This window comes from Talpa occidentalis, unplaced genomic scaffold, assembly GCF_014898055.3.
Source record: "Talpa occidentalis isolate TD23 unplaced genomic scaffold, MPIMG_talOcc4v2.1 talOcc4.10, whole genome shotgun sequence".
Taxonomy (NCBI): domain Eukaryota; kingdom Metazoa; phylum Chordata; class Mammalia; order Eulipotyphla; family Talpidae; genus Talpa; species Talpa occidentalis.
The window spans coordinates 19,129,604-19,154,487 of record NW_023600993.1 but is presented as its reverse complement, the minus strand read 5'-3'; the positions used below and the strand labels follow the sequence as shown (position 1 = coordinate 19,154,487).

Below are 24,884 nucleotides of genomic sequence, written 5' to 3'. Positions count from 1 at the left end.
CTAACCTCTTTTTTCTTGTTTCCATAATCATACAACTAACAAATATGCACTAAGTTTGAATAATAACAAAAATACCAGGTAAGCTCCAAAAAAGAAAACTATAGGTGCTAACATTTTGAGTTATAGCTTCAAAACTTCGTGTTTTTATAAATATGAGATCAAGCTGAGCATAAATTTTGTTTTTTTATTTTCTAAGTTAACAACAGATCAAGTTTTTGCTAAATCAAGAAGTGTAGCAAAATCAGTCATCAGGAAAATGCAAGCTATCATTTCATACCCAGTAGGATGTCAAAAAACTAAAAGAATGAAATGTCAAGGTTTGGCAATGATGTGAGGCAACTGGAATTCTCATATAATGTTGAATGAGAATAAAATGGTCGGTAAAGCCACTTTGGAAAATTGGCCATTTTTCATACTTTAAATATATCAATGTATTTCCTTATGATGTGCCATTGGAAATGGAATGTGGAGGATGGATAGGTTTGAAGTGCCTGGTGGTGGTGGTGGTGGGTAAGTTGGCATTTTGACAATATGGCTTTTCCTTGGGCATGTTATATTGTGATGTTTAGTGGACATTCTTGCAGTATAAGATGATACTTTTAAAATAAAATAAAATAGCTCCTCCATCTCACCAGGTGGGACTATCAGCAGAATCTGTAGAATCTTATTTGGAATTGACAATCTCCATTTTAATTTTGATCTTGTTCATTTTAAAATTTTCTTTGTTTCATTGGGAAAAAAAAAAACTATGATGCTCTGTTTCAAATCTTTAAAAGTGCATAGTTGCTTTATTACAATAAACAAAAAAAAAATCTTGCCAATTGTTTTAGATAATATCTATGTGTTCTCCAATTTCAAGTCCATTGTTACTTCTTTTGGGGTCTAGGGACAGAAAGATTGCCTGTTTTTCTATGCCCATTTTATTCCATTTTGGAAAACAGATGAGATTTAACCACACAGAGTGATGTCCTAAGGAAAGGCAATGAAAAATGTCAAGGACATCCTAAATGACATCTCCCAGTACTCTCTTTATAAGGACCCATGGGAGACATTCATCTCAAACATCTGTTTCTGGAAAATGTGCGATTCTTCTCAACAATGGAGCTGTTTCCATCTTGTGGACACCATGCATGCTGTCACTGACTTTGTCCCTTTTTTGCTTTCCCAGGAACAGCTAATAAATGGGCATCCTTGCACAGCGTACATGCACTTCTGTGCGCTGACTCCAGGCTGACTTCCCTACTTGCCCTTAAAGTCAACTAGCCTAACAATATTTTAACCCATTGGTTTTTTTAAGACTGAGATATAATTGACATACAAAATCCACCCTTTAAAACCTGTTTTTGGTGGTTTTCAATATATGCAGAAATCCACAAGAAGAAATCGACTAGCAGTCACTCTCCATGCCCCATCACACCACCTCCTGGTAACCCTAATGTACTCTTGTCTCTACATATGTGCCTAGTCTGGATATTTCACATGGTGGATCCATATACAGCAAGTGGCCTTTTGTGTCTCATTTCTTTCATACTCAGTGATCTGCCATGTGTCAGTATTCACCCCTCTTCTGGCTGACCAGTACTCCAACAGATGGATATACCATGTTTCATTTGTCCATCAATTAATGGACATTTGAGGTGTTCCCACTTACTGGTTCTTATGGACAATGTTGCTATGAATAATAGTTCTGTCAAGTTTTTGTGTGGGCACGTTTTCATTTCTCTTAGCTCTATACTTAGGAGTAGAATTGAGGGGTCTTACAGCTAAATGCTATGTTTAATTTTTGAGGAATTGCCAAACTATTTTCCAAAGTGGCTGTACCATTTTATATTCTCACCAACAGCGTGCGAGGATTCCATTTCTATAAATCTTTGTCAACGTTTCTTAGAGTCTTGCTTTTTTGATGTGGGAATGAAGCAGTATCTCAACGTAGTTTTGATTGGTGTTTCAATGACTAAAGATGTTGAGCATCAGTCATGTGTTTATTGGTGATTTGCATATCTTTAGTGAAAAATCCATTCAAATCCATTGCCCATTTTTAAATTGTGTTATTTTTTTATTGGGGGGTTGTAATTTTTTGAAACAATACTTTTCTAAGCCCCCTTGTATTCTTTGAAGATAGAATCGAGAGATAAATATATCTATAAAAAGGGTGGGATTATGTACATATTTATCTTTCTTTAGAAATAAACAACTTCTACTAGTTTGGGTGTATTTAAAGTGATATTCCATATCTAAGTTAACCTTTTAATATTCCATTCCACCAATTCACAAGTTCTATGTCTCTATGTGTAAATTCAGATGCTGAATTCAATGTTCATATTCTGCCAACTGGCATTACAAAGAAACCTGCCATTTTTACTGCTTTCTCTTCCATCATCAATATCTACTGGGTATTTGAAATAAATACTAAAAAGGCCAATGAAATTAAGATGCAGAACTTTTTCTTTAAATGTTAATAGTCTCACAGAGAAACTCCAGTGATGGCTACAAAAATGATGTAGGTGTCTCTTTTACCAGTCAAACAAACCATTTGTTTTCTCTAAACCAGTCTCAACTTCACCACTTAATAATAAGTCCCATTTTCTGCTAATGAATGAATCAAAATGAAAGGACATATTATTCTGATTTTTAATTATGCAAAAAGGATGGTCAACTTATTATGAAACTAGAATATACACAGGTTCATAAATCATGCTTTGATGACCTTACACAGCTGATAGGAATTTACTGACATTATTGATAATTTAACATCAAAAAAAGACCTAATTCTTCTGGTACTTTTTTTTTTAACTGTTTATTATTTGATGGTTGAAACAGTTTTCCACAACAAGCTGTAAATGGATCCACGGGCTATTAATTTGCAGTGCACAGCACCGAAGGGAAAGCTCGTTAGGTGGCTTGATGCGATTACAGGTATTACATAACCATCCTTGGAGAATGCAGAACAAATCAGGGATAATATTCCATCTATGTTTTCCCTTAAGCATCCAAAGCTACAAGTGAAAAAGGTTCCAATTCAGAGGGAAAAGGCAAAAGGCAGAGAGGTGAAAAGACCTCCTGAAGAAATTTTGATGTGCAAAAAGGAAGAGGGTTTTCTAATGAGAGGAATTTCATCTCTCATTTGAGATAACAGAGTTACATTATACACAGGAAGGAGCATCCATGTCTGGTCTTCTCCAACATTTCTTCCATGTTTCAATCTTTTTTTCTTTTGAGGCATAACATTCATGTAGTCATATATTCACTCAATTAAGTTTGGAACGTCCAGCACTCCACTAGGCCCCTTGTGCTTCAAGTCACTGTCCCCTCCCTGGGGGTAACCACCGCACTCACTAATGCCACATAGATTAGTTTTGCTCATTTAAGCTTATTATACAAATGGAATCTTATATTCTCCCTTACCCTGAGTTCTTTAATTCAATATTTTATCTGTGAGATTCATTCGTGCTGTTGTGTTTATCTGTATCAAGTTCCCTTTCCATCACTCCGCACACCCACTATGGAAACATGTCACAAGTTATTGACACATTCTATCACTGATGGACACCTGGGTGGTTTCCAGTGTCCACTATCATGTGTACAGCTGCTGAGAGCGTTTCTGTATTTTTGGTGGAAGGGTGAACTCATTTCTCTTGAGGATGTTCCTAGGAGTAGAATTTCTGGGTCACACTGGTATGGTTAGCTTTAGGAGATATCGCCAAAACAGTTTTCACACTTTGGTTGATTTATACTTCTCACTGTCATGATGAGAGTACCACTTGCTTCACACTTGGTTCTGTCAGTCCTTTCAATGTCAGCCATTCTGATGGAATCAAGGACCCCATTTCAATTTAATGGACACAATTCTATTATTCCAGAACACAAAGTCATGCAAAGGGCACTATGTATAAAAACAAATGCAGCTTTGCATTCTGTACACCCGGATCCCATCATCACCTTGGGAAGTGTCAGAAAGCCACCCCCAAGTGTTACTCAGTCCTCGGAGGCAGGAGGAAGTCCTGAGATCTCTCTCTTAGAAATCCCCCACTGGGGTGCATCCACGAGTGGAGGTTGGGAGAACATTCTGCACATCTACAGGTCTTTGAGAGTGCAGAGTCCAAGGATGCCATAGCCAAGTTTCCATTTGACTTCAAATTGCTCAAGCACTTTGCCCCCACTACTGCCAGGACACAGAGTGGGAATCCTGCGCTGATTACAGTTGCTCTTGATTCTTGATTCTCATCATGTCCTCATTAAATCCCCTGAGTCAACAGCGTTTACGTGCTGCAACTTTTATCTTTTTCTTTGGAAGGGCCATATCATAACCGGCTTCGAAGTAAGTTCATTTTGAAACATGAGTGAAATTCTTCTATTTTAAGATTTAAATAATGTTGAATCGAAACAATGGCTTATAAGTCTGACCAAGTGATGTTATAAAACACCTGAGCACAACCTCCACTCCCGCCATAAAACAGATAATAGATGACTTGTGTTCTCCAACATCAAACAGAACATTTCTATCCTAAAATCATTGTGAAAATAAAACAATCTGAAATTTTGTTAAAAAAAATTATTAAGTCATGGAGGTATTGAAATAGGGTGCTTCTTCTTCTTGGTCCTGTTACTCAAAAGATGCCTGATTCCATTAATCTCGCTCATCAGATGATTGCTCAACTCTGCTTCCCAGCTTTGAAGGTAGAAGGATGAGAGAAATAACCTTACTGTGCTAGTTAATAATCTGTGATGGCAGGGGGAAAAGAGACAGGTTTAAGGGCTAGATACCATTCCAGGAAGAGCAAATTCCAGATCATTCTCTATGCATGGATTTATTGAGCAATTTAGGTAGCCATTCTCCAGAGAATTGCTGTCACTGGGAGAAGGTACTTAAAGGGCCATGTTCATCGCCCCAGAACACAGGGTCTGCAGGAGAATTTCAGCTTGCTATTTTCATGTTTCCAAACAAAGGGCTCTTTGCCAGCTATTTTAAAAGCACTTGCATATTTATTCAGCCAACTCCCTGTGCTGAGGATTGTTTTTGGGCACTGAGGTTTTATCAATGCCTATTTAAAGCAGAATGAAAAATAGCTCAAGATGAAAACAGAGTATTCCTAGCTTAGAATGTAAGATGCTTCCTATTCTTGCAGGGATATCTGGTTTCTCCCTCTGTCCCTCTCTGAAATTGTCTTAACATTCAATGTGTCTTAGTTCAATTGTTTTCTTTTTAGTGGTATATAAAATAATAGTGTGCCTTAACAAATTATAGATTTGGTGAAATACTGTGTGTATAAAGTTTTAAGAGAAAGCAAATCTTCTCTGTTAGGATCTGTTGATAAGCTCTAATGGTTTTATCCACCATAGCACAAACAAGTTGAAACTTCAATTCATGAATGGGATAAAGTGCTCATATTTGTATGATAAAAATTAAGGAAGGAGGCAAAATGGCAAAAGTAAGAACAGGCTCATTATATCATTGGGACCCAATTCAAACCTCTAACTCTTGGAAAGATAAGAAATTTCTGCTTCAGAATCTATTTCTTAAGGACTCTTTTCCTCCCATCCATCCCAGAAAGACCCATTAAGTATAAGGTATTGGACTTATACTTGAGGACCCAAATAAGAATAAGACTCCTTGCTTGCCCTCAAGATACTCTCAGCTAGTATATACAACACTTGCGATCTCTCTCTCTCGCGCTCTCTGTCTTTCACACACAGGTACACATACACAACCCTGCCTTCAAAAAGCAAGTCTGACTTAGAAAGTTACCCAACACAGGTGCTACTAACACATCACACATTAGGGAGGTGTCCCCTGGGGTGGGGACACCAGCTCCCTGCTAGTAGAGAAGCACATGTGTCAGATTAGGAGGGAGGTGGCTTGAAGGATGAGCTGGGAGGGAGAGGAGGCCCTGAGTATGATGGGGCAGAGAGAAGAGCATGCAGACCCTGAGGCTGCATCCCAGGATGCATGCACTGATGGTGAGTGGCAGCGGGTGAGCGTGGGGCATTTTGGGGAGCATGACAAGAGATCGGCATCTTGGGTAGATGGCAGGCTGAGGTAACTGCAAGGGCTCTGCCCACATGGATATACTTACTTGGCACTCACTGTGAAAGCAGTGAGGGACCATGCAACCCAGCATGGGACCATCTGCTTCAGTGACAACACTTTGTAGGTCTGCGTCTCCAAGGACAAATGTCAAATGTAAAAGTATTTCTTGTTTTGAGTAAATGGTTCACTGGGCCAGAAGGAGCATTAACTGTTCCATGCAGTTGCTCTGGACCATACTGATGGTCAAATAGGTCATTCTTTGGAAGCCAGGGTAGGTAATTACCTTGGCAGGAGGAAGAGTAACAAGAGCTAACACATAGTGAAGTAATATATCTAGTTTCTACCATATATTCATTCATTTATTCCTCACAACAGCCATATGAGGTAAGCACTATTGTCATCTTTGTGTTAAAGACATGGAACTGGAGGCACAGAGGTGCGAAGCAAACTGCCCAAAATCACACAGAGTGGAGTCAGCGATGGGCTGGACTTGAATGCAGGCTACCCCTGAAAGCCTCCATGCACTCCTCAGAAGGTGGGTGAACAGAACCACCAGAACTCTCCTCTACTCCCTCCCCCATTTCACCTGGACTCCCCTCAGAAACACCTATTTATCAACCCTTTCTACCAGAAAAGAACTAAACCTTAAAGATCCCAGGAAAGCAAGACCCAGCTGACCATCCTCAAGTTGCACACAGTAGGGGGCAGGAACAAGTCAGAGAGAGGTCAGTGGGGATCTGACCGACAACTGACACACTACAGGGGGCTCTAAGAGTGCTGGGGCTCCCCAGATTCTGTTCTGTCCTTCTTAAGACACATGAAAACTCTCTGGCTAACAGAGAAGACTAAGGCTTTTCAATCTCCAGTCCTTCCAGTATACCTTGGCCATTTCTCACATACAGGCTGCTATAAATATTTCTATCTCAACTGGTTTTAGTTTAGTTTAGATTTGCTTTGCTTTAAAAATCAGAAACTTTTAAGTTACTACTCTAAAGGGAAAATAGTATCATTTGCCGTAAGTAGGAGGTAAGGGTGAATGATAAGCAGGGTTTTCAAGTTACGGGTCTGTTCATGTATATAAAGTTTTAGTAGATCAAAGCCGGTGCATTTGTGAAGTCCTGAATGGTAGTCACAAGTAGCTGCAATGAACACCAAATGGCCCACAAAGTCTAAAATATTTACTTCCTGCCCATTCACAAAATAGTTGCAGTCTTCTGAGATAACGTTTCAGTCCTAACCAAGTACCGTTGCCTGTCTTCTCACTGCTAAAAGGGAGATTGGCAAAGATCCACACAGTATTAATAAGGATGCACTTAGCATCGAACTGTGATTTTTTTCCATTGGTAGCTTAAAAAAAACTGAATGAATATTGAAAAGGGAATATTTTTATCATTGTATGATTTTATTCCATGCTAAGCTCAATACTCCCTAAAGCTACATTTCATATCACTGTGTACAGAGTTTATACTTGGGGAAATAGTACATTAAACTAGCACACATATCAACTCAAATCATTTATTAAATGATAGAATATGTGATTTGGGAGTACAGATGAGTGTAGCTACTAAAAACTTTGCTGCATCAAATGCACACAAGAACCTTATTTTTAGTGAAGCCAAGTGTAGTTGCACGGATACTCAGAACTGGAGTGAGGACCCCTAGGTTGAAGCTGGCAATGTGACTTCAGCAGGTCTCTTAGCCTTTCTGAATCTCAGGACACTGGAGGTCAGAATAGCATTCTTGTCCTACGAGCTGCACGGGATGACCCCAAGTCTTAGGTGACTCTACGGTGGTAGAGCACTTGGTGACCATCAACTGTCATGTCATCACCATTGTCCTTCCCACCTCTCCTCCTACATGGCTCACCACAAACTCAGGGCCAGTGAAGAGGCCAAGGGTGTAAGATGAGGTCAGGATCAGGGAGATGATGGGTCCAAGGAGAGGCAAGCAGCAGAGCCCTAGCTAAAGGAAAAGAGACAGAAGGTGCCATATGGATGCAGAGAGGCACCTGCAGGTGGGGGTGGAGGGAGACCTGGCCTCCGTAGCTTGGGCTCAGCACTGCCCTGGAGACCGCAAAGCTTCACCTCGAGCTGACTGACGCAAGAACAGGGCCAGGCGTCCTTTCTGACACCCCAGTTCGGTTTTCCCCATGGAGTTGGGTTCCATGACACCAAGATCTTCCCCTATTCTCTGATTACACATGTCCCAGCATCTCCGGGCAAATGAGCCATCTGTCTCCCAGTTTCTAGTAGCCGAGGAAGGCGGATATTTATTTTAGTAACTATGCCTGCAAGCTTTATTTTGAATGCTGGTGACATAGTATTTGGGGCTGTACATCTACTCTGGGGTGTTATAAACAATTCAAAAATGAGTATAGCCTCCGCCCTTTACTTTTCTCCTGAAGGAGGGTCAAGGCCAGAGTTATTAAAATAAAAAACAGCTGTGGCAGCAGCAACTGCATAACACAGAAAACCTGTGTTACCACTAGGGGAAGGCCCCAGAGAACAGCAGTGTTTAGTCAGCACCTACTGTGTGCCAAGCACGGTGCTCATGAGGCCCAAGGCACCAAGGAATCCAGCAAGGAGGTCGAGCTCATCCCCTTGTTGGAGGTCACCTCATTTGCACGATGTGCAAAGGGCACATTGTGCCCAAAAGGAAACAGCCAGAGGGTGGGCTGCACTTGAATCCAGCTCAGGCTAAGTTCAAAGTCCTTTGTTGCTTCGTCTGCTGTCCCTTTGTGTAAAGGAAGTGTCTGCTTTTCCTAAGGTGAGACTGTGCCTAGTATCCCCTTTCCAGGAGACAGGCTGCAGGGAGACATGAGTTAGTAAAGCTGAAGGAAGGCGAACCCTTCCTCTGCAGTCCGAGTGTTAATGGGTTTCAAGTCCCACAGTGGCACTGACATCACTGGGCTGCTGGTGCCCTAATAGAATTTGGTCTTTTTGTTGTTGTTGTTGTGTTTTAAGTCTCCTGGACAGATGCAGGAAAACACTGACATTTGGCAAGAAGAAAGAGGAGCCGATTTTCATTTTCCGGCTTCCATGACATTTTTAGCTATAAAAATAGGAAGTTTCTCGCCTTTCATTTACTTTGGGGGCTCTCTTTGGGAGTTTGTGCATGGTGGGGAATTTGTGGAAGGTGGGGGGTTAATGTCACATCTCTGTTGAACAGAACAACATGATCCCAGTGAACCTTGGAAACCTAGTAACGGGCTAGGATGTAACACGGGAACAAATGAAGAAATAAACTAAAATTAGAAAGACATTAAGTGCCCTGATGATGATTTTTATGTAATTTTCCAAGTACACAGGGCAACCTACAATATGAATTTCCTTGTTATTAAGCCAGTAAAATCCAGCCATAGAACCAATGAGCACATCAATATAATTTGTGCACCAACAAAAGTGATTTTAACTGAGGTTAAGTGCCTTTAATCCAAAAGGTTTGTTTTAATGTAAGTTTAACACTAAAGGAGGGGAAAGAGAGAAACACAGAATAACAAAAACCTCTGGTGGAAATATCTAAGTGTCTGTACAAGGCACGTTGATTGCATCCAAAGGACCCATGGGGACCTTCAAGTCTAAAGTATAAATCGGAATTTAGAGACTTTATAAAAAGCTGTTTTTAAGCTCAATATGCCCCAAATGAGGAGGTGTCAACGAGTGCTTAGGGACTCTTAAATTCAGAGATTATTCAATTGCTCTATTCTACAAATACACTTATGAAACTGTCATAGGAAAAAAATGCTGTGAAATAAACACTAAACAGTGTTCTCAAACAAACTCCAAGACATGTTTTCCCACCACTCACAGGCATGGCCACACAAACATAAGCTCAAACAGCAATACAAACAGGTTCCTTTGTGAATTGGTTAGCAATGGTATTCAAAAGAAGAGAAGGAATGGAATGGTGGTGCATCCTCAGTACCTTTCCCTAGTGTCTAGTACAGACATGGGGTGGAGGGCACCCAGGGGGAGAAGTCCAGAGGCCCACGGGAACATGATCAGCTTTAGAGGCATCCAGGATCTGCTCTTTTCCCTTTATCGGGGCACACAAGTCTTAATTCTGGCTTCGTTTTCGTTTTCCTTTTGGCCTCCTGACCCCAATGTTTAGCCTAGTCCTTGGATCCTTTCCTTTTCTCAATGGATAACTTAGTAGCCTAAATTTGCCAAAAGTAGGCCCCTAAGCCCATCATTTGTTCATTCTAACTGCTCCACCTTAACTGGGCTCATGCCATGCACAGTTACATAAGATGCCTGCTCAGCTTAATAGTTTTTACCAGCACGCACACTGATGTCTTCTAGGGGGCAGAACTGGCATGTGAAAGCAGGTTATAGAAACATTGTTGTCTAAACAGGATTCAAAGCTTCAATTCCCACATTACACCCTGGCTGTTAGTCAATACTAATATTCCTCTTATCCAGGAAGAAAAGACCACCCCAAACAAGTTGAATAACTTTGTTTAGGCCTATAGCAGATAAGCAAAAGACTGAGAGTTAAAAAGATATGCACCCATAATTGTTTCATATCTGATAACTTTTTAGCGCATAAAGGTGGGAGATGCTGGGTTTGGAAGTCTATTGAAATTGCCATGTTTAGGGCCTCCCCGGTGGCGCAGCCAGCGAGGGTCCCACGTAGCGTGCAGATCTCTCCTGCCGCACCCACCACTCCCCTCAGCAGTGTACTTCATCAGTCTGCCTGTTCTGTTCCCTGCTCTGGCTCTGGTGAATTCTCTCACCCTCCTGTGCTTCTGACTCTACCCAGTGCTTGTATAAATAAATAAATAAATCTTAAAAAAAAAAAAAAAAGAAATGCCATGTTTAACCACTTGACCAATCTAATTTCATTGAGCAAAATATCACATTACCTTCTGGGCTACAAGGTGAGGGACACCATGATGCCTGCCTTTTAGGAGTTTACAACCCAGCTAGGGATCCTCACTGGTGTGTGAAGAATCACACCATGATAAAGTCTGTGGCTCATGGGGGGGGGGGGGATTTTCCAAGCATTTTGGGAATACAGGGGAAAGAATGAGCAACCCCAGCTAGAGTTTCTAGAATATGGGGCTTCAAAGAGGAAGTGTTCTTAGTGTTCAACTGAAAAAGGAGGTGGAAGCCCAATTCCTAGAGGCAACTTCTATAGAAACAAGAAGATGTGAGGTTCGTGGGTCATTGGGGCCCAGTGTGGCTGGAAGCTGGGCTATCTATTGGTAGGAGATGAGCAGATGGGAATAGGAGGTGAGCTGGAGTTGAGATCGCATTGAGATCACAGAGCAGCCCTAAGAGGTATATCTGGCCAATGGGTGAACCCCTCAAAGCTGAAGTAGGCAAACTATGGTCTTCTGGCCAAAATCCACCATGCACCTGCTTTTGTAAATAAAATTTTATTGGAAAATGACCATATCTGTTTGTTTAGGTACTTTCTGTGCCTGCTTTTGTGCTACAATGACAGAGTTAAGTAATTGAGATAGAGGTCCCACGGCTCACAACATCAAAAATATTTTCTATTTGGCCATTTTAAAGTTTGCTGACTGCTGGCTTAAAGATTTGGAGCATTTATTTGAATTTCTGCAGATGCACATGGCCAGGCTTCCCACCCGGAGTCTCTAAGCTGAAGCATCTTAAACCTTCTCCTTTGGCATCATGAACAATTAGTTGTTTATCTGCATCATAAGCTTCTACAGACATCTCCTTCACAATCCCCAATTTTATGTCTTCATTTATCGTTTCTGTTTTATTTCTTGTTTTTATTTTAGGGCTTCGCTACATACTTTCCTTTGCTGACATCGTTACCAGCCGCTTACCTCACCAGCAAAAGCTCATCACTCAACTTGGAGGCAACTTGCTTCCTTTGCCTTCTTCCCAAGTTCTTCATAAATTTTGGTACTACTTTTAGAATGCTGCTGAAAATCGATTTTTTTCACTTGCTGTTGCTGCTTTCAAATTCCTAGCTCTGACAAATAGCTATTCCTCTGCAAAAAGGCTCCCCTCATTGTACAAAGTCCTTGGAAAATATAAGGTATATCACCGAGCATTCACAAAATAGAAAAACGAAGGAATAGTCATGCTTTTCTCATGAACCATATTAAAGGATTTCTTTTACTAATAAGTCCCTTTACACATTTAAAAACAAATTTGATCTATAAAAATTAAATTCACACATGATTTTCTAGGAAGTACATCTCCAATACAGGGTAAAGAGTGTGATTATTGTTTTATTAACAACTGGCAATAAAGTAGAAGTGAAAAGGGAACTCAGAGCCTTAAAAACTGCTTTTTATGGCATGCAATTTCTGTTACAGTTTCAACAACTTTACAATTTATGAGGATCCAAAACCTAGCACCACCCCTTTACTGTGTTACTTTCAGTAAGCTCATTAACCTCTCTGTTTCAGCTTCCACATCTATCCAAAAAGCAGCAAGAGATTACAACAAACCTAGCTCATAGGATTGTGTGAGGAACAAATGGAACCAAGTATTAAAGTGGTTAATGCGGTGCTCGGCACCCAGAAAACACCCTGTCTGTGTGTTATTATTAGTCTGATGCTTCTTTTACCCACTAACAGCACAAAGAAGAACGTACGAAGAGTAGCTCTCTTAGATTTGACATATCATGGTGAACAGGAAGTAGGTTCTGCCTTCTTTCTTTCTGACTTCCACTAAGGAACATTTCTTCCCACACTCTTGACCCATATGGTTCAGTGGGGTCGCCCTTAATCCTGGGTTCCAGAGACTGGCACATGATCCACACCTAGCCAATGACAGCATGCGCTCTCCACGCAAAACAATACAGTCACAGAGGGGGCACGTGACCCAAATCAGGCCAATGAGCTGGTCCCTCGGCACTGGAGGAATGGCCTTCTAGACCTGAGTTTCTTTCTACAGGGCAGACAACAAGCCTGGAGCTTTTGGAGCCATCTCTACCAGCCATGGAGAAATTCTTCCCAGAAGCTATACCAATACAACAAAAACCAGCTGTGAAACAAAGAGGAACAATACCCTGAAAACCAGTGTGAATCCTGTGAGTCCTCTGGACTGCAGTTACATGCGCCCATTTTTTTCCTAACTTATGCCAGCTTGGGCTGGACTTTTACTTGCATCCAGAGAGTTCTGACACACTAATAAATTGACAAGACCTAAGGCTAGAACTGCATACAAGGCTTACTAGTCTTGGTATTACAGAGAATGCATGGCAAGGTGAGGTAGCAGGCATGAATAGTAATCTTCATTCTGTCTTTAGATATATCAGGGATTGCCAGGAAAATCGTTTCATCTTTCTGGGTCCTAGTGTACTTGTGTGTCAAATGAGAGAGGTGAGTTGAAAATCAATCTCTAAGATCTCTTTTCAATTCTAACATTCTGGGTCTCTATTATTCTTGGGTCCATTTCAGTTGTGTATACTGTGGTATAATTGGTTACTGATTCTCATGTTTTCCTGCTTCCTTCTGTTTCAGCTTTAAAAATATCCTATTAGACTATCAGTTCTTAAACTCCAACTGTTTATTTCTTTCCCATCAATCTCCTTCTAAGAAAAACACATTTTTTTTTATATTTGGACATAATGATCCCATTTTCTTCCCATTTCTATATTTTTAAATCTAATTAAGGTGATAAGTTCCTTGAGGGTTGAAACTAGAGTTTTCCTGTGGGTGTAAACATTATTTTTTTTAATTGCCAGCCAAGCTGCCAGTTTTTACAGAGCAGCAGGATATGGGTTTTAAGTAATGTAAGCAGGAAATGGGTCTCCAGCCCACACAAAATAAATGCAGAAGTACTGATTTTCCCTGAGTCCACATCTGGCTTACTCATTTATAATTTCAGCCTGAACTGAAATTCTCCCACAAAACTGCAGTGTAACATGCATGTCACAGACTGTCAGACTAAAAGTGGAGCATTAGGTGATCAGCCTGTGAGTCTCACGTATACATATAAATAATCTTGTTATTTCAGGTCAACATCATGTTTTTCTCTACAGTGGTAGGATTTGGGATCTGAGCTAAGAGAATATTAGCTTCATATCCTCACAGTCACTGATTATAAATATTTCAAAAGCTCTAAACTTTGCAGGGATTGAAGGGAATTGGCTAAAATGCAGTCAATTGACATCTTCTGCAGATAGAACTATCCAGAGGAAAAAGACATTCCCAGAAGAAATACATCACATGTACTATGAGGACTGCCCCCACGGCTGATGATCCCCATTCACCGTTGTTCACCAGGACCCAAAATACGCACAAGACTCCAACCCCAGGTTGGAGTGCCTCACCGGGCACTTCCTGCCAATTATAACAAGACAGATATAGACGCAGAGACTAGGGGGTCAATTAGTTTAGTAAATCAATGATGCCATTCAGGGATATTTCTATCTTATCTTTCCATTCTTCCATCTATAGTGCCCAAGAAGTGGAAAAGCCGGTTAAACCTTGGGCATAGTTAGGAAACGTGAAAGGACAGGTTCTATGCTGGGCATCTACCAAGAAACACCCTTATGCAGCAGCTCCCAGCAGAAGGCCCACCTCTGGCTGAACACCCTCAGAGCAGTGCTGTTGTCAGAGGGGCCTTCCCTCCTCACAGACTGCTTCTGAGGGCCACCCTTCCAGTTCCAGTATCTAAGAACCTGTAATACTGTACTCAGGTCCCACCGTGAAGCTGTGGCCAAGGTACCTGGAATTTTGTCCCACACAGAGGGCAGAGGATGTGTCTCTGGCATCCCCAGAGTCCCCCCACAGTACCTGGACCAGTGCCTCACTCACAGTTTGCCTTTACCAAACCCCCAAGGAACAGGATGAAGGAAGCACAGTAAGTCCATCAGTGCACGCACACACCCTGATTGTCTTCCTAGGACTGCCTGAACCCAGTCATCTACCTGTCACATTCCTGTTCCAATATTTGAAAGAACCAAAGACAGAATGCAAGTAGTGAAATTCTTCTGTGGTGTAGATACTCTGTCTATACGAACCAAGCATTTCAAATCCCCACGATCAGATGTTTATGGACCAGTAATTTTAAATTTACTGAAACATTCTCTTACATTAATAAACTGCATGATTGTTTGGGGAAAGGAGTGGCTGGAAGGAAAAAAGTTAAATCAAGTTTGGAAAAATGTTACCAAACCATTTTTTTTATATGTTTCTTCCACAATAAAGTTGATATTCCCTTTCTAAAAGGGGGAAAATCTTCACCACTGTTACTATTCAATCTCTTGTCTCATTTATACTCACTAGTACAGGCAAACTCTTTATTCCTATGGTCAAGTTGGGGAAATGGAGTCACCGAGTAACTATGCGACATGCTTGAGTTACTAGTGACTCTGGAACACACAGTGAGTTAGAAGCTGCTCTGGAATACACGACTGCCCCCAGGACACCTAACTCCTGCATTTGCACCAACTGCCATTCAAGTTTTATCTGAAAGTCCCCACAGTTATTCTATTTTCATGACAGTCTCTGTTTACACCTACCCTTGGCAAGCTATCATTAGTGTCATGTCTGAATTCCACATGCTGACATCCTCCACAAATGGATTTTGGAAGCTGAGCAAAATCATATTTATAGATATGGCAAAGAGGAAGAAAACATTTTTGAGTCTCCACTTACATTCTTTGGACATTCCCACTTCAAAGCACTTCTGGAGTCGACAGTACTGGCATCGATTCCTGGTGACTTTATTAATAACACAGTTCTTATCTCGGTGACAAGTGTAAATCATGTTCTTCTGAATGCTTCTGCGAAAAAAACCCTGCAAGCAAGTAAGAAGATGAGAAAACTGAGTAAGCCAACCGGGCTTTGTGAGAAATCAAAGCTGACATTATCAATGCATTGAGGGCTCATTCTGAGGAATGAAGTGATGGCAGCAGAAAAGTTAACTTAGTTAAGCCTTAAAACCTTTGTGAAATATTAATAAGCAGCTCTCCCATTGTTGCAGCCCAGAAAGCCCCTTTTAATCAAAACTAGACATACTGTTTATTATCTTGCTAAAAGAAAATTAATACCAAGCTGATTTACTTGGGAAACATAAAGCAGAGTTGGGTTCCCTTCAAACAGACTTAGTTTCATAAGCAGCTTCCTTGCTGGCCAGAATGATTTCAGGTGAGTCCACTCTCTAGAAACTCAATATAAGAGGCACTGTACTTGCAAAAGAAATTATTTGAATTATGAAAGAATTAGTTCAAAGGAATCTTCTTGGAAATCTTTTTACATATTTAGCTTCTGTTACAAAATTTAAAATACGATTTTATCTACAAACTGTTGAGAAAAAACTATCCAAGGTTGGAAACATGGCAGAGAGTCCTTAGCTGCCCATGTACAGGCAGATTAGAGCTGTGCTGTCCCATAGGGTAGCTGCTAGTCACCTGAGGCTATTTAAGTAAAAAATGATGAAAATCTTAAAAAGTGAAGACTGAAATTCCTCAGTTGCACCAGTCACATTTCAAATACTAAAGAGCTGCACAGGGCCAATAGCTACATAGATACAGCCAGTTCTCATCTCTGGGGGAAGTTCCGCCCAGCCTGCTGTGTTATAGCACCAACTCATTACAGCACCAGCCCACCTAAGAGTCACCTAATGCTCTTGGGAAAGGTAACTTTGTTTGACTTACTATTTACTATTGATTGGACCTAGTCTCTGTAAAGATTGTAGAAGACTGGTAAATCACAAATAATTGTCTAGTTTAGGTGCAAAGGATTTCTGTCTGGTTGAAATATAACTTAAGATTATTGTTTTATTGCCTTGTAGGACATTAACCAGTTTTGTATATAACTCTGCAACCTTATATCAGCAGTTTTTTTCCTTTCACCCTATCGATCAATATATCTATTTATTATCAACCTACTTAGATAATTTTCTCTTATCTCTGAACCCGCTTTGTCATCCTATTGTTTTCCTCAATGAGTTAAATAAATCAGCATGTGCTTACTGAATATCTGAATATGTAACTTTTTGAAAATTATATGTTCACAGAGGGAGCAGGTCATCCTGACTTTTATGAAACGTTGAGGAAATAAAGCAGTTTTGAGGCTCCAGGAGCCAGGTTCTGCATCTTCTTTGTCCTCTCCATTTCTATCTACAGCTTTGCAGATGATGACTATTCAAGTGATGCTTGTTAAATGTGACAGTAAATGAACAGTGAATGAACAGTATACCTGCTGTCTTTTCCCTCTTCTAATTTTCTGAGAAAACCCTCTATGTGGCTATGATTAAAAGCAAGCAGTTGGACCTGATCAATTGTGAAATGACTTTTACCTACATTAGAAACAATTCTTCTGAATGTAAGAAACATTCCTCCTCATCCCCCCCAAGGTGATGAACAACCCATAAGATTCACCCTCTGAGTTCAACTTTCCCTGCAGTACATTAACACTCCAGGAGCCAGAACTAAGAACAATCAAAGTTAAAATGTATTAGAAAACAAAGCTCATGTAACACACATTGTTTAAGATATTTATGTGGCCACCCTAGGATTTTAATGTTTAAATAAACATATTTTTAGGGGCATGGTTCAACTGTAAATGCCTGGAAATCTTATTTAAAATTGCAACTCCTGTCACATCCCAGACACATACATTTTCCAAGAAAATTCAAGTTTATTTTTGCACCTCTGGAGCTACAAATATGCTCAGAGTCTAAAATAATAGGTTACAAATACTCTAAAGCCCTAACAGAGTCTGTGCAGAGTGGTTACCTCAAAACACATCTTTTCCTGCAAAAAAATACCTACAGGCCACTTTCGGCTGCCAGCTGTATAAACTCGATTTACAAAACTTCCCTGCTCTCCTGATTGAACAGCTAGTCTTGTCTGCATGTAGGAAGCAAGTGAGGAATGGACAAAGGTGACCTCCGTTTATTCAAACCTGAATATTCAGTTCAGCAAATTCTTAGTGAGTGACCGTGGAGGAGAGAAAAACAATCTCATGGTGCTCAAATGAAAGAAGAAGAGAGAATTAAGGAACTTTATATGTCACTCATTATCCAGTCAGTGTGGTTCAGCGACAGTGATGGCAGAAACTAAATAGGACTTCTTGGTTTTCCCAATCAGATTTTTGGCTGGATTTCAGAAGGTCTAAATTTCAGTAAATCATTTCCACCATGGTAGAATACTTGCTGACTAGAATATATGCTGTGAGGTATTTTTATACATGGGTTGGGTAAACAGAAGTGCCCTCTGAGGCCAAAGAGAGTTTGCATGGTAGAGATTCCTTGTCTCCCCTGTAGAGACTGAACTGTTACGAAAACCACTGCTCTGAGGAGCCTTTTGGGTATGTGTGTGTGTGTCACCACAGCCCCACACCACCTCAATTTTACTTAACATTTTCATTTCAGTTCACTCTTCCTTTTCATTTTTAACATTATTTAAATGGAAATCTTGCCTCTCTGGCTTAATCAGGAAACCAGTACCAATGGTCAATATTAGAAGGCACTCATAAGATAAATAACATGAAAGTCAAACAAAACAATCATTAAATGTTATTTCACTCTAACTAGATACTGAATCTGTTAGAGGCTTGTGGTCCCGCCCTCCTCACTCCTTACTGAAAAGGAGCTAAGCAGACATTGGAAACAGATCAATACTGGCTTAAAACTTTCTCTTTGAGGAATTTAGAGAAAAACACAGGAGTTTCTCATTTATGTGGTTTAATGTGAATCAAAGGTCGCTCACGAACATAAAATTGAGAGTCTCATGCTCTAGGCAATTAAACTGTAACTCCAAACTTTTCTCAGGTAAAAATGAGTTTTAGAGTATTGGGTTCAAGGGTGATAGTTCTTGAAGCAGCAGGTGGGTAGAGACACAGCTGGAGGCAAAAAGACTGAAAAGCTTAGCCTATAAAGAGCAAGGATTTGGGGTGCTTGGGAAGAGAAACCCAAGGGGCAAGAGGAAGTTGAGAAAGAGCCCGGAGTGGAAGTTGGGCCTTCAGCCTCTTCATCACCATTGTGTGGCCTTGGGGGAGTCACAGCCCTGGGGCGCTAAGCTCCCTCATCTAAGTGAGGGGCTGATTGTCTTATTTCCAAGACCCTTTTTGGCTGCAAATTTCTGAGATGACAAGTGTGTCATTATACCAAGGAGTAGTGAGTTGGAATGGTCTCAGGACGGGGATGAGGGAGTTTCTGTAGATAAAGAAAATGGCTAAGGAAGAGGTGGTATTTGAAGACGAAGGAAGAGATGCTCCATCTGTATGGGCAAAAGCTGCAATTTTTTGTAAGTAGACTCCAAAAAGAGGACTTTCAGATGGCTTTTACATTAATGTAGAATTGAGTCATCAAAAGCGCTGTGTGCAGGTAGCTCAGTAGCTGTATGTAAGCTGAAACGCTTCAATAACTGGACCATGGACTTGTGGCTCAACATTTCCAGTAAGTTTCAGGGCTGCTGACACCAGTTTTACTCTTTCACTTTGCTGGGACACTCTTTTCTCAGTGAACCCAGGCAGCCTTAGGCCTTCATCCTTCTCTGGGTGAGCCAAGCACACATGAATGCTTCTTCTAGGCAACCTTGCTATTTTGCTTCTCCTTTTATTATACCCATTCAAGTATGTTTTTAAAGCATCAAGCAACAGCACTGTCCACTGCAGAGGTTACATGGGTCTGTGACATGAATTTTCACATTAGGGTGTCATAGTACTCAGTACTATGATCCTGTGACAGCTTCCTTGCTGGGATCCCAGTCTCCCTGATGGGGGCAGGAAAGAAAGAGCATGGGGGCCAGTTCCCTGGAAGTAGAGCAGGTAGGTTGATGGGCTCCAAGGTGAACTTGAGGCAGCACTTAAGGTCTTCCTTGGAATCAAGACAGTGGACTTGGGTTGTGGAGGGAAAGACTCAAGGCAATGGCTAACCAATAACTGGTGGGGAAGAATGTCAATATCTCAACATTTAATAAAACTGCATTGGTACATACCAGTTGAATACCCCCAAGGCTAGGACAGAACCTGATACATAGCAGATACTCAACAATTTGTTGATTAAATGAATGAAGTTTATGGTAAAATCCTTACCTATAACCAGAACCAAAATCCTGAATGCATTATACTTTAATTCCATAAAATATTCCCTAGTATCAATGTGTCCCTTGAAGGTGATATTTTATGAACTTAAGAAACCAGATTTCTGTGAAGTTAGTAGAAGAGTCACTGATTTGAGTTGTTGGTAAATATTGTTATAGTTGGTCAATCAGGGCTTCTGTTGATTAAACCTGATTGACTATTAATCATTCCATGATTTACCCTGACTATGACTTCCATTGTTAATTATAACTTCTGTTGGTTAACCGTAATCTCTGTTGTCTAAGCATGGCTTCTATAGATTAGCTTTACCTATACCTCTATTGGTTGTGAAAGTCAAAGTCAGTGACACAACACTGAGTGCATAAATTAAGAAGGTCAATCTGCATCACAGTCAAGTGTTTTCTAACCAAGAATTTTTTTCAACCCTTCTTACCTCATGATCATCTATACTTGCTATCAGAGAATTGGCATTCAACCAGAAAGGAAAAATAATATACAATATAGGAGGCGACATATGCATGAGAGCCATTTGCTTCATATCTTAACAGTAATTATGGAACACCCATAACAAATCATTTCTCTCTCCCCTTGGGGGTATGAGGTATAAGTGTTCTAATTTTCTATTATCTACAGTGCAGAAACAATCCTAAATGAAAAGGAAAGGTACCTACCTTGTTAAACTTAAATATTCTTCTATACATAAATACCTAAAATTCGTAATACCCGTGATGGACTAGTTTTAAATTCTAAATTTATGGAGACAGAGAGAAAAATGGCTTATTTCCTTCCCTTCATATTTTGATAAGAGATTAAGTTGGGCCACCTTCCTCCTTCTAATAGCTTCAAACCATTACTCTAATTCTGTTTCACCTTCTTGTTTTCAGATATCTTCTCTCACAGAGGGTGATTTTGTTGGGTTGGACAATGACCTAGTAATAAGGAAGTAGGCTTTAGTTAGATCTGGCATAGTTTGATGTGGATCTGAACTCTGTGTCACTTATATCCATGACATGTTGAATGAATCCCATAGACCTTAGTTTCTTCACCTGTAATGGGGATAGTAAAATTACCTACTTCATTATATTACTCACTGGGTGCATGACTATACCCAATTAGAGAATGCATATAAAGTGTTACCATATGCCTAGCACATAGTAAGTAATTGATGCATGGTAAATATTGTTATAGTTAGTACAGATGAAAATCTTTTTTCCAAAGCTTTCTGAACAATTTCCAGTATACATTTTTGTATTTAAAATAAATATTTCTGACTAGGACAAAACACAATTCTGAATCTCTGAGCAATATAGGCTGTTGTGGTTGGACAACCTCATGATTCCAAAGGCCATCTCTCTAATTATTAATATACTGACTCATTCATTCAATGCCAATTAACTGGAGTGGATGTGGTGTGATCTCTGGGGGCATACTAAGAGATATAAGGCATCGTTCTGGCCTTTTCTCAATCTAGCATGAACAGTTAAGTCAACACCATGTAATAGATGCCATGAAGGGAGTTGTATAGTAAGAACTTTAATGGAAGGAAAATGTGAAAAGTGTCCGGTATAGTTCCTGGCATATAGAAAGATACAAAAAATTGATTGGATAAGGACCATAGGAATTCAAAATTATGGCACTTGACCCCAGCTCTAACAAAGGGATAGGATCTATATAACAGGTTTTTACCCTTACGGGTAAGCAGCAGAAGTCAGGGGTGACAACGTGCAGGGAAGGGCCAGTCAGAGCTCCAAGCTGACAGAGACATGAGTGATGGGAGTATGTGTGTGTGTATAAGGCACAACTGAAGGGCTGGGCTGATGTTCAGACTGGGGAAGATCTTGAAAGCTACATAGACATTTCCTGGGGAGGCATTACTCATCTGCACAAGAAAAAGCTTAGGTCGGAATTATATTCCAACAGGACTATTCAGGAAAGTGAGTCACTGATTTCATCATGCATTTCTTTAACACATAATATATTGTGAACTTTGGTTATTCATATAAACATAGAAAATCCTGAGCCTGCCCTTAGGTCTGGGCAAGAATGTAAGCCCAAGAACCCTTGGTTTTTACAATAATGCAATCGCCAACTCACATTCAATCATAGGTTGCTTGTGAGGATCCACACTGCGGTGTTCTAAATGCAAGTAATGTTTCAGTCTTAGAGCCACTTACATCAGATCTAACATATGTGGAATGTGTCATTCTCATTTGAAGAAAGGCACTAAATAAAAACGTTTTCCTTTTTACAAAAAGGCAACTTGGCACCATATTAGCTGTAATGGGTCAGGAGACAGTCACCCAAAGAGCAGTGTTGGAAAAACATCTGTTTGCAGTGGGCTTTTGTAGCATTCATTTCTCTCCCATGCAAAGTTCAAAAGGATAATTTTCTTCCAGAATGAAAAAAGAAAAAGAAAGGGAGGAGTGTTACTTATTTTTCTTCTGTCACTAAAAGTGAAAAAACATTTCCACCCCGTCCTATTAAAAAAGTCAGCAGGTGGCTGGCTGTCCAAGTAGACCCTCACCCGGTCAGAAAGACTGGCACTGCAGCTCTCCTCCCAAGACTGTTCGTCTGTGACCATGCAGGTGTTTCTTTTCACAAACCTGTATCTTTCAGGGATGGTTCTTTTTGCCCACTTGTGTCTGTGCAAGCATCCTTTCTTTCCTTTCCTTTTTTATAATAAACCTTCCCTTTTGGATATTAAAAAAAAAAAAAGGCAAGTTGGGAAGGAGGCCCAAGACCAGCATGGAGCTGTAGTCTTGTTTCTAGGCAGAAGAGATGCTGCCAGGGGAGGTGAGAATGGAATAATCCCTTAACAGCCACTTTGGGAAACATGGTTTTTAGACCAGGAAACACGTTGCTTAAACAAACAAAAAACACCCTCCGGAGCGTGTGGAAGTCTATGCGTGACAAGGTCGGAAAAGTTATTAATAGCAAGATTAGGAGGGGAGAAAGAGAAAAGTGAAGACCTTTTCACCTCACTGAAAGACAATGGGTGAGAGGGAGGAAGAAAGTAGAAAAACAGCCCACTATTTTGATGAAGAAGAGAGAGTTCCCTTCTAAGCAGGGAGGGTGAGCATAACTTGAAGAATTCTGAACAAGTTAGGGAAGAGGCCAGACTGAGCCACAAAAAGCAAAACATGGTAAGATTCTGACTCTAAACAAGAAAGTTGAATCATTCCAGGGGGTAGAGGCTTAAAAGTTGTTTATTTTTTTATTTTTTAAAAAAATAAAATCCCAGGGACCAGTACCAGGTCCCATTGCTGGGAGGTGACTGACAGCTGTGAAGGTTGGAGGCTCTGGTATTTACTAGCCATGGCATCCAAAAGGCCCCTGACTCACATTGCCCCTTGCCTGACAGCTAGGACAGTGTCTCTGTATTTCCACTTGGAACTGACCATACAGGTGAATTGTCTTCTTTGAACTTTCCTGGTCAAAAGATTGGACATGCATTCTTGTCTAGTTTAGAAAGGCAAGCCTATGTTTTGGGATCTTTCAAAACCCAAAGAGATAGTTCCAAAAGACAAAACAGCCACAGATTCAGAAAAAAAAAAAAAAGCACTGTCTGTGGGAACGAATCTTTCCAGAAGACTGTGATTATGACATTTTCCTGGACTTTGTCAGGTGAACCCCTGAGAGACCCAGAGGCCAATGCTCTCAATTCTTTTAATCCCCGATTAATTAAAATTCCTTGGGAATACCAATGAAAAGGCAACCCAGGTTCTTAACTGAGAACCTGAACTCACAACATCAGATCAAGGTCTAAATTTCCAAAGTTTTCAATGTCCCAGGAAGGGCCCCAAGCCAATGTATTCAGTTCACAGTGTTCTTTATTTTAGAGGAACATAATCTAGGGCAGAAACACTACTGGGTAATATAAATAGGAAACCAACAGTAAAGAGAGATTAATGGTTTGGATGAAATATCTTTTAATTTAGGTGGAAAAAAGGTCTTTTTATATTTCTACAACATGGCCTTGGATAAATAATAATTTTTTAAAGTGACCAGCTATCCTATAGGGCTTAATGGTTATTATAATCCCATTCTAATTGGTTTGCAGCCAATAATCTCTAGACCAAATTTTTGGGGAAAAGGTTTCATAAGGTAACAAACACTGTTAATTCAACTGGCCATTTTCATAAAGTGAAGGAATCTGTTTTGGTTAGGATCAGTTTCATGGGCACATGACCCATATATCCACACAGGCCACATAAAGAAGGATCCTATACTTGGCTTACTGCTCTACAGACATTGTCTTGAAATTCTCAATAACCTAAACAAGAGGCAAGCATTTTAATCTTGTATTGGGCCCTGCAGATTAAGTAGCCAATCCTGAACTATTTATAACAAAGGTTTCCAATCATTTTTCCTTGTGAGGATGTCAAAGTCTTGGGGAGTCAGTATCTCTTTTCTTCCAATATATTTTAATGCTAACTTTAAGAGTATAGGTCAGGGGCCTCCCTGGTGGTGCAGTGGTTGAGCGCTGGGTTGTGAAGGGGCCCGCAGCCTCTGCAGCGCTGGTTCGATCCCTGGCCACCGGGTGAGGGTCCCACATGGCGTGCAGACCTCTCCTGCCACGCCCGCTGCTCCCCTCAGCAGTGTAATTTGTCATCTGCCTGTTCTGCTCCCTGCTCTGGCTCTGGTGAATCCTCTCACTTTCCTGTGCTTCTGACTGTGTCCAGTGCTTGTATAAATAAATCTTTAAAAAAAAAAAAAAGAGTATAGGTCAGATTGAATTAAGCAAGTTCACCACAATTACACTTCTTTCTCCAAAGGCCCCTTGGAGATGGATCTGAGAAATTCTGTTACCCCAACAAGTGCCAGAAAGGAAAGTCATTGGAGGCATTTTCTGTTTTACAAATGGGCTTT

The 24,884-nt window shown here is 40.5% G+C and overlaps 1 protein-coding gene across 9 annotated transcripts in view; it reads right to left on the bottom strand.

The window, feature by feature from the left end:
• Window positions 1-24,884, bottom strand: part of RARB (retinoic acid receptor beta) — an 885,139-nt gene that overhangs the window by 61,060 nt on the left and 799,195 nt on the right. For all 9 annotated transcript variants that reach the window (XM_054692829.1, XM_054692837.1, XM_054692832.1 and 6 more), the window contains one exon: window positions 15,621-15,762. In XM_054692829.1, coding sequence (XP_054548804.1) covers window positions 15,621-15,762 — 142 coding nt within the window. The remainder of the gene's footprint in view (window positions 1-15,620; window positions 15,763-24,884) is intronic.